The sequence below is a fragment of the Pinus tabuliformis genome, chromosome 6 (genome assembly GCF_031772625.1).
Source record: "Pinus tabuliformis cultivar Carrire ecotype Pingquan chromosome 6, CPIR1, whole genome shotgun sequence".
Classification (NCBI taxonomy): Eukaryota; Viridiplantae; Streptophyta; class Pinopsida; order Pinales; family Pinaceae; genus Pinus; species Pinus tabuliformis.
In genome coordinates this window covers 383,843,721-383,857,350 of record NC_142292.1, presented here as the reverse complement: position 1 = coordinate 383,857,350, position 13,630 = coordinate 383,843,721, and the positions used below count along the sequence as shown (strand labels likewise).

Here is a 13,630-nt window from a genome sequence, read left to right as displayed (position 1 = left end):
ACCATAAAATTTTACATGAAAGTATTTAAGTCGTTATAAATTGTATTTAATACATCTAAATTAATATAATTTATATTTACATTTATAATATATTTCTTAAAAGAGTAAAAATAAGATTAAACAAGGGAAGCTGCGAGGCAGCAAGTCCCTGCATCAAGTTAAAATAAGCATTTCTTATGCCTTGCATTTGCTGTAATTCACTGCGCTGTTTTACTCCTTCCCGCTGATATGTGGACTATAGCGGGCAAGAGACGGCCAAAATACCAATCTGACTCCCTGCAGGGTAAAGAATCCTTCAAGGTAAAATCCACTGAAAAGCATATGACTAAGATACCTTGGCACAATGTTATGGTAAAGCAACTTGAAGGTAATGAAAATCACTGTATTTACCTCAGCACAAGAGTCGGTGCACAATGAATGCAAGGATAAAATTAGGAAAGAAAAATTGGACAGCACAGTATTTAAAATTACCATAATATAAGGAGCTGAAACGGAAATATAGTGAAAATTCCAGAAGCAAATTTGCTAGCACATTGTTCACCTATGGCTGTGAGGTATTCAGATCATCCTTTTCTTGACATTCCATATCTACCTTATAACTAAAAGAGAAATATCTACCTTATAACCAATAGGATAGCAAGGGAACCCAAGGGATCCTTCCCAGTTTCATGGAGGTGGAATCAACCTATGTTACCAGAAATCATGGAGGTGGAATCAACCTATGTTACCAGAAACGAGAAACGGGGAACGGAACGGGAAACGAGAACGCTACGAGAAACGAAGTTTTGAGGTTTCGCATATAAGAAACCAGGAGAGAGAAAAACACCATATGAACAATATAAACAAAACATTAATCATAAACCTGCAATGTTTCTCCAATGTTTACAAAATCCCATGATACATGGCTTCAGTGATATTTTAATAACTTATAACTACTTGTTCCATAACACTCACTCTCTCTCTCTAAACTACTTGTTCCATAACACTCACTCTCTCTCTCTAAATATATGTGTGTGGGGGGCTACGCACTAGCAATAATTAGGTATGTTGATTGGTAACATTGAGTTCTCCTATTGATTTTTCCTTTTTACTCAAATACTAATTGGGTATTATATTAAAATAATGAATATTATATAATTTCAAAGTAAAATTCCTAATAATAATTCTCATCACTTTATTTAATTATATTTATTTTAAATTTTCCAAATTAGAAATCTAATTACAAAATTCCTAAATCTTCACAACATTTGTGAAAATTCTTCAATTATAGAATACCATTAAAAAAAAAAGTAATCGGAAAAAATCTCTATCCTAGTGGAATTTTAAGGATAGCCAAAAAAGTGTTGGGGCAAAATGGTCAAAAATAGCCCACAATCTTATAAATAAATTATTTGGTAATTGTGACTATTGATCTTTACTAACTTACTATGCTTAGAGTAAGCTTTCACGATTTTGGTCTTCGACTTAATGGATGCAATCTACAGTTTTTTCATTAACTTCTCACTGAGTTACAAAGAATGAATCCGCCATAGTAAGGTTTGATAATTTTGGTTAATTTTCACTGCCTTACGATTAACGGATCACAATGCAATCCATTATTTTGTTTTATATTTTATTTACTGTAAATATAGTAATATTTTTCCCAAAAATTGTGAAAAGACATATTCAGTGACACTTCCAAACAACAATAACAAAAATACAAGTAAAAATAAATATGGAACATCACACAAATCCCAATCTTAAAAAAAAAACTATCATAGAAAATTTACTTCATAGTCAAAATTCCCAGTCAAATTTATATCAGGTATGGAGAAGTTCACTTGCAATTTCTACGATTTTCTTTCTATTTGTTTTCTGTTTCCCGGATAGCTTCTCCATTTTCCTATGTAAAGTCAGATTTGTTGACAATTTCCCATCAACTCCATACCTAATGCTCTTGGAGTTTTCTTTGGTTTGTTTCCTGTTTCCCGGATATTGCCAAGCTCCTTCCTTTTTGTATGCAAGCATTTCTATTTAAGTCAGAGACTCATTGTGTATTACGAGGAAATCATCTCTTAATTTCACTACCATTGTGAATCTGCTCGAGCAGCAATAGCAGGCCATGGACTCCCTTACTCCCCCGTAAGGATGCACATGGAAAATCATTTTTTTTTGCATGATCTGTCTGTTGCTTTTACGATTAAAATATCACTGAAGTGGTATGAGTTACAGAAAATCTCACAGCAGTCAGAATTATTTTAACGGAATACATATACATGCATTGATATGGACGCTATCATAGAACAGAGGTTTCATTAAATTAGGCTAAAAGAGGATATTACAGGACTGCACACAGGTATAGCGCATTACGATATGAACAGTTGATCCCAACGAACCTCATCTACCCAAATCTTGAGAGAATTATGTGGCCTGGAATGAGCATTCATTAAAAAAAACCAGAGATTGAAGTTCGTAGGCAGTACCTTTTGACAATAGAACGGACAATGCTGTTGAATATAACTCGATGGGAACGTAAAGCTGCTTGGCTCTGATCTGTGCCTTGCTTGCATCTGAGTAGTGATGGGTTTGCTCTCGTCTTTTGCTTAAATCCTTGACAACTGGTGTTTTTTTTGGCAGCGCTCTCACAATACCCTGCGTTCTCTCAAAAATACAACTAGTTCTTTCTTCAGCTGCTGGCTCACAATACCCTGGAGTGCTTATGTTTAATTTCCAGAAAACTAACAGTCCACTGCAGCAGACTAACAGTCAACTGCGAATTAAAGAAAACTAACAGTCCACTGCAGCAGACTAACAGTCAACTGCGAATTAAACTAGACTCAACCCTCTGTATCCAAAAAACTAACAATCAATGGCTAATTAAACTCGATTTAACCGACGGTTTGAAAAAATTACTTTTAACCCGAGTCCGAAAAAATAAATTTAACTGCAATTCTATGCGGAAACGGCGAGAAGAAACTGTTTCGTTTCGCGGGAAATTGTTTCTTGCCAGTGAAAACGAAAACGGCCGTTGCAGACGGCGTTTCTAGCATGGTTGGGTTTCTCCAAAGGTTTCTGCCAGAAACGGAGGACATCGTCCCGTTTCTGGTAACTAGGGAATCAACCCAGGAACTTGCCATCCACGTGTCTAACAACATCCCTTGGGCTACCTTATAGCTAGTTTATCCACATAGTGAACTTCTTTGCTGTGCTAGAAAACTGACAGTAGAGTATAAGAGAGTTTAAAGAATTGAAACAATCAAATTGCCCAAGATTTTGTTGAGACAGCACCACCTACAAAGCGGCTGCTTAAAACAAGACATGCTTAAGACGAGTAAATCTGGCCTGAGTAAAATGAAAAAAACCAGGACCTTTTGCCACAGCATCTGGCTTTACAATAAATTCAATACACTGAACATAGAGCAGCAAATCATAAGTACGTGGGAAATATTATGCCAGCCTTTGATTAAATAATGCTCTTTAAAGTTCTGCAGATGCCAAAGATAGATAAAGCCCTTAAAGAATAAACCATGTACTTTGCTTCTTTCTGCATTTCTTTTGCTTTGGTGGTTGAAGAACCACCTTAATTGCGGCATCAAAAACAGCCTTAACATTCTGCAATAAAGGTAAAACCAGAATATCTTCAGGAGATTTGAAAATAGAAACCAATGTCAATCTGATCTAGGAGTGTACTCGAAACAGCGAGTATATATTTAGGGAATGGAAGAAACTTGAGATTGAAGCATTTTGCAATGAGGTTCACTGTTTGGTTATTCAAGGATGCCTCTATGGAACAATTGGAGCTCATAGGACCTGTAATTTTAAGTGGAAAGTTATGCAATAATTGCGGTGAAACTGCTGCTCATTAATAATTTTTTCCTGAGCAAATCTCTGTTTAAGGCTAGTTCATCTATATACCTAAATGAGGCAAAATACTGTAATAGAAAAATGCAACAGTTGCTGTAAGTCTGACTGTGGGCATAGCCATGACTAGTCACATAACAGGCTGCAAGGAATCATGGATTGCATTGATCAATGCATTTCTATAAGATTCATATCTGAGACAAAAGATTATGAGATTCGTTCTAACTAATACCGTGTCACCGTTTTGAATGTACAATTAAAAAGAAACTACTACCGTTGGTTTGTTGGTGATGCTATACCTTTCTGACTCGTCATTGTTGAGTGTAGTACCAAATAGCTTAATAGTTGTGGCTACTAACCACAAATATAAGGATAACTGTATAGGGGGCCGATCACTTGAGATAATCATTATCAACAGTTGATGATACAGAGCAACCACAAATTTTCCTTGGCAGCAGCATATAGAGCACCTGATGGTAGGCTATAAGGGCGGACTTTGGGTCCTTTTTCGACACCAAAAGGGCGCACCTCCTGGGATAGCCTCATCCTTTTTCTAAGTGAAATGGAGGAAGCAGAGAATGAATATCAAATACGAGGTGTTTGTGGTAAATAAAGCATGCATGACTGGTGGAGGAGATAAGACGCATTTCAAGCTTGGTTTGGACTCATTCACTCAGTAGATTAAGTAGAGGGGTGTGTAGTTGTGAAGTGGAAGAATAAGTGAATTGGATGAAGGTTACGATCTTTAGTATTCAAAGGAGGCTTCAGCCATCAAGGAGTGACAGTTTTTAGTTCGGGACAACATGCAGAGTTTCCCCTATGTTGCTTGAGGAAGTTACAATCAATTTATCAAACTATACCAGATGGTTGAAACTTGAAAGGCATTACCCTGTGTTAAAATATCAACCCAATGTCCAACAAATGACACACATCCATCAAGGAAGCAAATTGGAAATTATATACAATCAATGGCTTATCAAAAAGAGCATGTTAACACAAGAACTTTTTGCTTCTTGCTCTCGTATTGCTAAGAAGGGATTTAAAGATTCAAAAGGTGGCATTTTTAGCCATTTTTAGTATTTTCTTTAGGGCTGCAAAAAGAGCACATAAATAAAAATTACCATCTAGTAAAAATTACCACTGATTGAAATAACAGTTGTGAAATTCTAGTTACATCCCACGAAAAAATTACACCTGGTGCTGATCCTACTTGCTGCCTTGCCGATGGTAGGTCTCCTGCTTACTTACGCTAGGGATCGAACAACTCAAGTACACAGTCATGCGCCATACTCACAGTCTTTACTAGAACCTCTGCTCAGTCTAGAAGCTCTAGTCATAGAATCACCTCTAGTCATAGAACCTCTAGTCTTTGCAGCTAGTCAGTGCCAGTTGTCATTGCCGATAGCTAGCAGTCATAGCAAGTCGATCACAGCCAGGAGTAGCCTTAAGGGCATAGCCAAGTAGGTCCTATTTGATGTGGCATCAATGATACACTGATTCTTTAGATTCAAAGAGCGCTGTTATTTCTAATCAGGGCAGTCTGCAGTGCCTCTCCTTTGTGAGCTTGATATGCTAGTTTTGTAATCATCGGCATCCCAGCAGAGATCCAAATGAATAATCATTTCTTATGACAGATTGTAACATGTGAAGAATACAAGACAAGCACGACATTATGCCTATGAAGCAGATTATGCCTATAAAGCAGACTGATACTCTTTTCAGAAAGTTTTCATATATATAGAAAAAACGAAACTAGAATACTGGCATCAATGATACACTGATTCTTTAGATTCAAGGAGCGTTGTTATTTCTAATCAGGGCAGTCTGCAGCGCCTCTCCTTTGTCAGCTTGATATGCTTGTTTTGTAATCATCGGCATCCCAGCAGAGACGATAAAAGCATAAAAATGAGAGTTTCAGCACCATGGCAGATCCAAATGCATAGCATCAAGTTAAAATAAGCATTTCTTATGACAGACTGTAACATGTGAAGAATACAAGACAAGCACGACATTATGCCTATGAAGCAGACTGAAACTGGAATACTGGTTAGATTCTTTAGATTCAAGGAGCGCTGTTATTTGCAATCAGGGCAGTCTGCAGTGCCTCTCCTTTGTCAGCTTGATATGCTAGTTTTGTAATCATCGACATCCCAGCAGAGACGATAAAAGCATAAAAATGAGAGTTTCAGCACCATGGCAGATCCAAATGCATATTTGAAGCATCTGTCGTAGACCTGTAACAGACAAGGAAGCGGGGAATTAAGACAACGCGTAAAGTAATGCAAAAATAGGCGTGAGATTCAGAATTTTGACTATACAACTCAAACATACTCCATAATCATATGCTCCTCGTTCGAGATGTTATTGTTTTCTTGGTTTCTTTTTTCTTTGTGTTTCTACTTTTACGATGTCGATAATCAGAAGAGTCATGAGAACAAGTGCTAAGAGAAACAATGCCGCCAGTTGAGTAAGTTGGCTTATGCTAATGGATTCCATGTAATGTGAAGCAGAGAGATGTATGTCAATATCTAGGTGCAGAAGGTGGTTTTCTTTTGTAAGCGAGAAATTAGGCATTGCTTTTGCCAATTTATAAAAGAGTTCAATGTGTTTGCAAGCTGGTTTTAAGTGTGAATGGAACTGGGTTTTTGAGAATATTTTACTGTACAACCAAATAAGGAAAGCCATGCAAGATCGCAAGACTTGAATGCGGGATAAACTGCTGACACGTGCAGAAGTAAGTACATATACGGATTGATTTGGAATGGAGCTGAAATACTTGAAGATCAGATCGGAGGGGATATAATCCAATATTGAAGATCAGATCGGAGGGGATATAATCCAATATGAGGAGCATTTATTGGAGGAGGCCAGTATTTAATGATCGCTATAAAATGGAAAACTTACGTTAAGTGAGCAATCGATTGGCATATGAAATGATGTATGTGACGGCAAAAGTAAATGGGAAATTAGGTGATGTATCTGACATCAGGGGCAGATCTCAAATGAAATCTTAGTGTTAGATTGGGTCCAAGCTATTCTAATAAACAATTTGCAATTAAGCGATCTATCTGACATCGGAAGCAGATGGCATATGAGATGATGTATGTGACGGCAAAAGTAAATGGGAAATTCTCAAATGAAATCTTAGTGTTAGATTGGGTCCAAGCTATTCTAATAAACAATTGGCTAGACAGGACAAGTCAATTGGCTAGACAGAACAAGTAATGAGTGTATGAAAGACATGTTCAGACAACAGGTATAATTAAAGCCGCCTTAAATTGAATAACTTGTACCAAAGTTCTAGCATCACCATAGGCACTGCAATAAAATTTGGTCCATCTCATTTCAGTATCAAAAATCATACTAACTAGTGAAGCATGGAAGAGATGAACAAGAAGGAACAGAAGAAGAAAAATGCAACAAAGTTGGTTTCTACTTACCAGTTTTATCTGCTGGTGATTTAAGCAAAGCACCTTGGGAAAGATCAATGTGTGCATTTTCTTCAAGCTGAAGCCGGAGAGACTGCTTTTGTGCTTCATTTTTAAAGCTTAAGTCTTCAGGAGCAGACAGATCCTCAACAGACAGACAAGGTGGCTGTTCGAAAATGTCCAAGGCTGGGAATTCAGAAGGTTTTTCCTCAAGCAGAACTGGCTGGTCCTTTTGCAATTTATCAGGAACTGGAAAGGCACAAACTGAATGTTGCCCAGTAGAGACATAGCTTTGCTCCAATTTGGAAGCGACCACAGATTCCAGATTCAAAGTGTCTAACTTTTTCTGATTTGGGGAAGTGTCAAACTCTTCAGTAAAGTTGATAGAAACTTGTACCAAAGTTCTAGCATCACCATAGGCACTGCAATAAAATTTGGTCCATCTCATTTCAGTATCAAAAATCATACTAACTAGTGAAGCATGAAAGAGATGAACAAGAAGGAACAGAAGAAGAAAAATGCAACAAAGTTGGTTTCTACAGTTCATGGTAAACAGTTCATGATAACTTCAAGAAGAGCTACTAGGGTAGGTGACCTGGTTAGCAGTTGAAATCTGCACATAAAGTGACCACAAAAGCCTGTCATTCCCAAAATGTTGAAAACAAACGTATAGCAATAACTTATGATCCATAGAATGTATCATGCTACTAATTTTTCAACGTATTAAAAGAAACTTTATCTATGTGGATTTTCGGATCAATATCCATTTCAATGCAAAATATTATTCAGGTCAAAACATTTGTTGAAAACAGATAGAAACCCTATTCTGGATTCTGCTTTAATTGATATTTAATAACAACATGGCCACTAAAATTGACTAGAACTTCAAGGACAATCATTTAATACAAGCAATTTTTCTTGGCTTCAAAAAGAAATGGCACCCACTTAAAGCGCTATCATAAATCATAAGCACAAAAAGAATTTTGTCAATTGGAACTAGCTTGGGTGGTTAGGGAAGACAGATGTTATCCTCCCCCCCACTCTCCCAAGTTCAAATCCCACTTGTAACGTATTTCATCCTTCTTGACCCAATTGTTTTTGACCCTCTAACCCTGAATATCTTACCCTTGCCTATGGGTAGAAGGGTGGGATGCTTGGTTACCTGGAATGAAAAAAAAAAGCACAAAAATAATCAAACAAAAGCCAGTACCATGCTTTTGTACTTGAATTATACCTGGTGCTCGAAAAAAGGATGATCCAAATATATATCAAAACGCCTGGGGAAGGTTATATTAGTCTCAACCCATTTGACAGAATATGTAAACTTCAACCTGCTTCCCGGTAAAAGCTGTTGAGGATTTTCCTGAGTAAGGTTGAGATGTATTATCTGCAATTCACATGTAACAGATTTGATGTCCACCACACCAAGGTAAGATGGTAAGGTTTTATGAAAGAAAAAATCAGTGTCATTTCCAAGTTGCCAAAGGAAATAAACATATTTATAAAGCACACAATTCACTAACCTGGTCCTTATTTGATTTCACAATAAGGTTCTTATGTGTGTAAAGCAAATGCCTTTGATCCTCTTTCCTATCTGGATGCTGTTCTCCCACAAATCCTGCACATCCCAATCTGCATCAATGCCTTGAATACTTGAGATAACATGATACATGTTGTGAAATACAAATCAGCGGATATACATCTTAGAGAAGGGAATGCTTACCCCAGAGTGGCAGATCATCTGAGACAATCCGTCCAACATGGCATACCATTGCCATCAAACGAAACTAAGTCAGTAACCATGGAATCTATTGCAAACACTATTACCATCTTTTTAAGCTTCATTATGGCACAAACAACTCAATAATATAAACATGGAGAACATACCCATGAAGAATTCAGACCAATACATGTTCTCGATAGCATCCTTGAATTGCTGCACTTTCTCACTGTCAAGTTCGATGCTACAAATTTCGCTTTTATTAACATTTGCTGCCAAAGAATCAAATTGTTTAAGACTGGCACAATTGGAGCTCACTTGTGATATAGCTTTAACTTCAGATTACTGTATTAAAGAACAACAATTATATATATTCCCCTTGTTGCACTCCACATTAGGTAATAGAACGTGTCAATTGTTCAATAATTATCATTATCTCATTGCATAAACAACATAGCCTTCCCCTTAAAGCCTGGATCAAGTTAAATACAGATTACAAAACTCAAAAGTTGGACCTGTGAACTCTGCATATCTTTCCTTTTGAATACTACCATTTATCAAAATCCAAAATCTGAAAATATGAACAGGAAAGAATATCTGAAAAAGTTCAGCTTACTTCCAAATTTAATATCAATCTGACTATCAATGAGCTCATTTCCCTCCAGAACTTCTCCAAGCCCACCCCACTTGTGGGTAGGGTTGTTTCCTGGATGACAGAAAGGTAGACTATAGTAGTTATACGTTTCTTGAGGATTGTTGTAGGGACCAACCTTGTTCACCCAAAGAGTTACAGAGTCACCTACATTATACTGCCCACAACAGTAAAGATAAATTCAACAAGTTTGAACAGAGGACACAGTCATAGAAAAAATTGAACTTCACAAAGCTAACAGCTGAAGCCTCAAATATGAAAAATAATAGCGCCTGGCACCAAAGAAAAAACAATGGCATTAAAATGCCTTCGTGTTTTTAGGGAAATAGAAAGGCAACAGTGCTGTTTGACATAAAAAATTGGCTAAAGCCGAATGGCTAGCTGCTACTGTTTTTAGATTACTAATCATATCTTGAAGCTCATGTGCACAGATTCTATAGAATATATAATAAATGCTAACAGTAGACTCGAAGCAGCAAACGGGCATCGGAGCCCCATACACTCCAGGATCTCCACCAATTTTAGCAGTTATATAAGATACATTTCTTGAGTATTATTTTATGACCAAGTGAACAAAGAGTTACAGAGTCACCTACATTATACTGCCCACAACAGTAAAGATAAATTCAACAAGTTTGAATAGAGGACACGGTCATAGGAAAAATTGAACTTCACAAAGCTAACAGCTGAAGCCTCAAATATGAAAAATAATAGCGCTTGGCACCAAAGAAAAAACAATGGCATTAAAATGCCTTCGTGTTTTTAGGGAAATAGAAAGGTAACAATGTTGTTTGACATAAAAAATTGGCTAAAGCCGAATGGCTAGCTGCTACTGTTTTTAGATTACTAATCATATCTTGAAGCTCATGTGCACAGATTCTATAGAATATATAATAAATGCTAACAGTAGACTCGAAGCAGCAAACGGGCATCGGAGCCCCATACACTCCAGGATCTCCACCAATTTTAGCAGTTATATAAGATACATTTCTTGAGTATTATTTTATGACCAAGTAAGTTCTCCCACAGAGAGATGAGGCAGACTATATGATCCTAATTCATGGTATCCTAGAGTGCAACATAAAATGTTTGAGTGACCTTCCATGCATCCAACATGCGAAATTGCATACATCCAATGCAAGGTATTTTGCCCAAACAACAATTGCAAGAGATGAAATAGAAATTCCCTAGAGAATGGCAAGCTTGGGAGGTAATCGATCGACGCATTATCCTGTCACCCTGTATATCGGCTCAGGAAGATGAAGCTATGTAAGGTAGATAATTGTCTTCATGAAGAGAACCAATTTCATTCTAGGTTTTCAACGGTAAAAGTAAGCCACGATAAGCTAAGCTCTCTATGTCAATGAGTTCCAATGCACCACAATGACGGTTTCTACTTACCAGTTTTATCTGCTGGTGATTTAAGCAAAGCACCTTGGGGAATATCAATGCGTGCATTTGCTTCAAGCTGAAGCTGGAGAGACTGCTTTTGTGCTTCATTTTTAAAGCTTAAGTCTTTAGGAGCAGACAGATCCTCAACAGACAGACAAGGTGGCTGTTCGAAAATGTCCAAGGCTGGGAATTCAGAAGGTTTTTCCTCAGACAGAACTGGCTGGTCCTTTTGCAATTTATCAGGAACTGGAAAGGCACAAACTCAATCTTGCCCAGTAGAGAACCACAAAATTCCTCGCTACCACAGAGAATGAGTCCCTCACCTCCCTGCTGCCTCAGAGCATTGATCTGCTGTCGCAGGTTTCGCTATGACGCCTGGTTACCCAACATATGTTTTACACAGGCCAACACATGTAATGTATGTGGTTGCATGCAATGCACGTGGTAAAGGCTTATTTTGATGGCTCATGACACAAATGTCATGAGGTAAACAATATCCACCGCGTCCTAAATCAGTATATTGCATATTTTAAAAATATAATTCTTTTTTATATTTTAAATTTTTTTAACCTTAGATTGAAATTTTAAATTCGTTGCATAATTCCAAAAATTCTAGTTACATCCCACGAAAAAATTGGGACAAGATTGAAACCTATATAACATTTAAAAAATATACTATTTTGAATTCAATGGCAGATACATCTTATCGATGATCGTTCTCTTCCAGTGTTTACATTCAGGGTGTGGGTGCTCGGATTGCTTTCATGCATTACTCTGTCGTTTCTCAACCAGTTCTTCTCATACAGAAGAGAACCTCTTACTGTCACTGCGGTCTCAGAGCAAATCGATGTTCTGCCAATTGGGCATTTTATGGCAACAACACTGTCCAAGAGAAAGTATGGGCTACCAGTGGGCCTCTTGATAGTCATCACATCTCAGGTGATAATTCTTGATTGAACTTCTTCAATCCACATTCAAAAATTCAGGTAAAGTAGGTTCATCAGATGTTTATTTTGCATTTTAATTGGCAGCACGAATTGTTATCTGCATGAAGAACATTAGCGAAAAGGCATCCCTAACCCCAGTGTATTTGCCATGAATTAACTTTATTTCAGAGTTAAACATCTGAAAAAAAACAAGTATCGAATGAAAGCATCAGTACCAGATTCGGTTGAAGCGGTTGAACCACGCAAAGGCCACGGAAGTTTGATTACGTTTCTCCTGAAACTGAGTGGCCAGCATGAAGGAGAAGGCCATCAGGGGCACGATAATAAATTCAGTTAAGCCCAATGTGTTGATTAGGGACAGTCTCAGAACTCTACTGTGAGCATCATTATAAAAACTAAAGATAATAACCCAGAAATTCGTAGTGAGGCAAGCGTAAGGCATGCTGACATTATATATTATGACAGGAAATCATTTTCATGACTTAAGCGCCGATTGAAAAGAATTTGAGGTCTTGGTGTGGACGACAGAATATAGAGAGCACATCCGCTCACATGTCGGGACTCTGCGTTTGAGGTGTATGTGCTCTCCATGATCCTGTCATCAAATTAAGCCTTCAGCTTGGTAAGTATTCCATATCTGAAGTTCCTTACCTGGATCGCTTTTGCTCACATATTATTATCAGCACATAAAAATTTATCTATACCCAGGAGCAGGCCCAGTTACGGATCTATTACCTACATAGGAACAAGTTGGGGTAGCTAGAGCATTAGCAACAAGAGTTTGACCGGTTTAAGCACCACCAGTAGCACTTGTAGACCGAGCAGCAGTAGAGCTTCCAGTTCCTGATCGAGACCTAGTTCCTGTTCGTATTTGGGCGGATCCAGTGGAGGCAAAGGCAAAGATAGCAGCATCTAATCTAAACAAATTAGAGAGCCGGTTGAAGCATGCGTTGAATCCGCTGGAAAGGATTCTGCTAGGCCAGGGCAGAGACAACATAAGTAGACGCAGGGGTGACAGAAGCTATTGCAATTTCTCTAAAGCCACAAGCGGGCACACAACTGTTTGCCACATTGAAGCGAGCAGAACAACCGCATTTACCAGGTGACGAAGAAGGTGAAACAAACGGAGGCCAGCAAAGGGAGATCAGGTTTAAAACACGGAAGACCACCGCCAGAACTAAGGCAGGCCAGCCGAAAGGGGAAACAAGAAAGGGAGGCCAGCGAAACATGACACCTCCCCATGCATGGACACCTGTAGCGCCTGCATGCACACCTGCCAATATGCTTAGACCTGCTTGGTATATACCAAGGTGTCCGTGGATGCTGAGATAACATTTAATGCTGTCCAGTAATGCTAACATTAGTTTAGGTTGCAGGGACTGACAATTTGAAAATATCAGACAAACAAAAATATAACCTAATGTTTTCGCTTCAGATTAGCTTTGGTTTTTGACGTCTAGCTTCGGTTTTTTGGAAAGAGGCCAAATAAGATGAAAAATCAGCGTCCCTCTCAAAACTTTGTTTAACTTTGTTTGAGCGGGAATAAAACTTTGGTTATTGCTGATGACCGGGGAATAAAAGCAGGTCAACTAATGCTATATCCTTCGGGACTGATTACTATAGTCCAGGTCAACTAATGCCATATCCTTCG

General features: G+C 38.0%; 1 protein-coding gene across 1 annotated transcript; it reads right to left on the bottom strand.

Annotated features, from left to right (window-relative positions):
• Positions 1–7,461: 7,461 nt before the first annotated feature.
• Positions 7,462–13,202, bottom strand: LOC149258924 (transmembrane 9 superfamily member 1-like). Its single transcript, XM_089416758.1, has 9 exons — positions 12,715–13,202; positions 12,195–12,574; positions 9,605–9,797; positions 9,156–9,260; positions 8,992–9,009; positions 8,792–8,886; positions 8,503–8,655; positions 7,864–7,881; positions 7,462–7,690 (listed from the first exon to the last, which is right to left on the bottom strand). The coding sequence occupies exons 4-9, from the start codon at positions 9,178–9,180 to the stop codon at positions 7,679–7,681; spliced, it is 321 nt and encodes a 106-aa protein (XP_089272884.1). The 5' UTR covers positions 9,181–9,260; positions 9,605–9,797; positions 12,195–12,574; positions 12,715–13,202; the 3' UTR covers positions 7,462–7,678.
• Positions 13,203–13,630: the final 428 nt, after the last annotated feature.

Coding starts and splice junctions, on each gene's coding strand:
- LOC149258924 (XM_089416758.1), bottom strand. CDS start 9,180: ATGTATTGGTCTGAATTCTTCATGG. Junction 8,656..8,791: donor TGAAATCAAATAAGGACCAG/GTTAGTGAATTG, acceptor TGTGAATTGCAG/ATAATACATCTCAACCTTAC.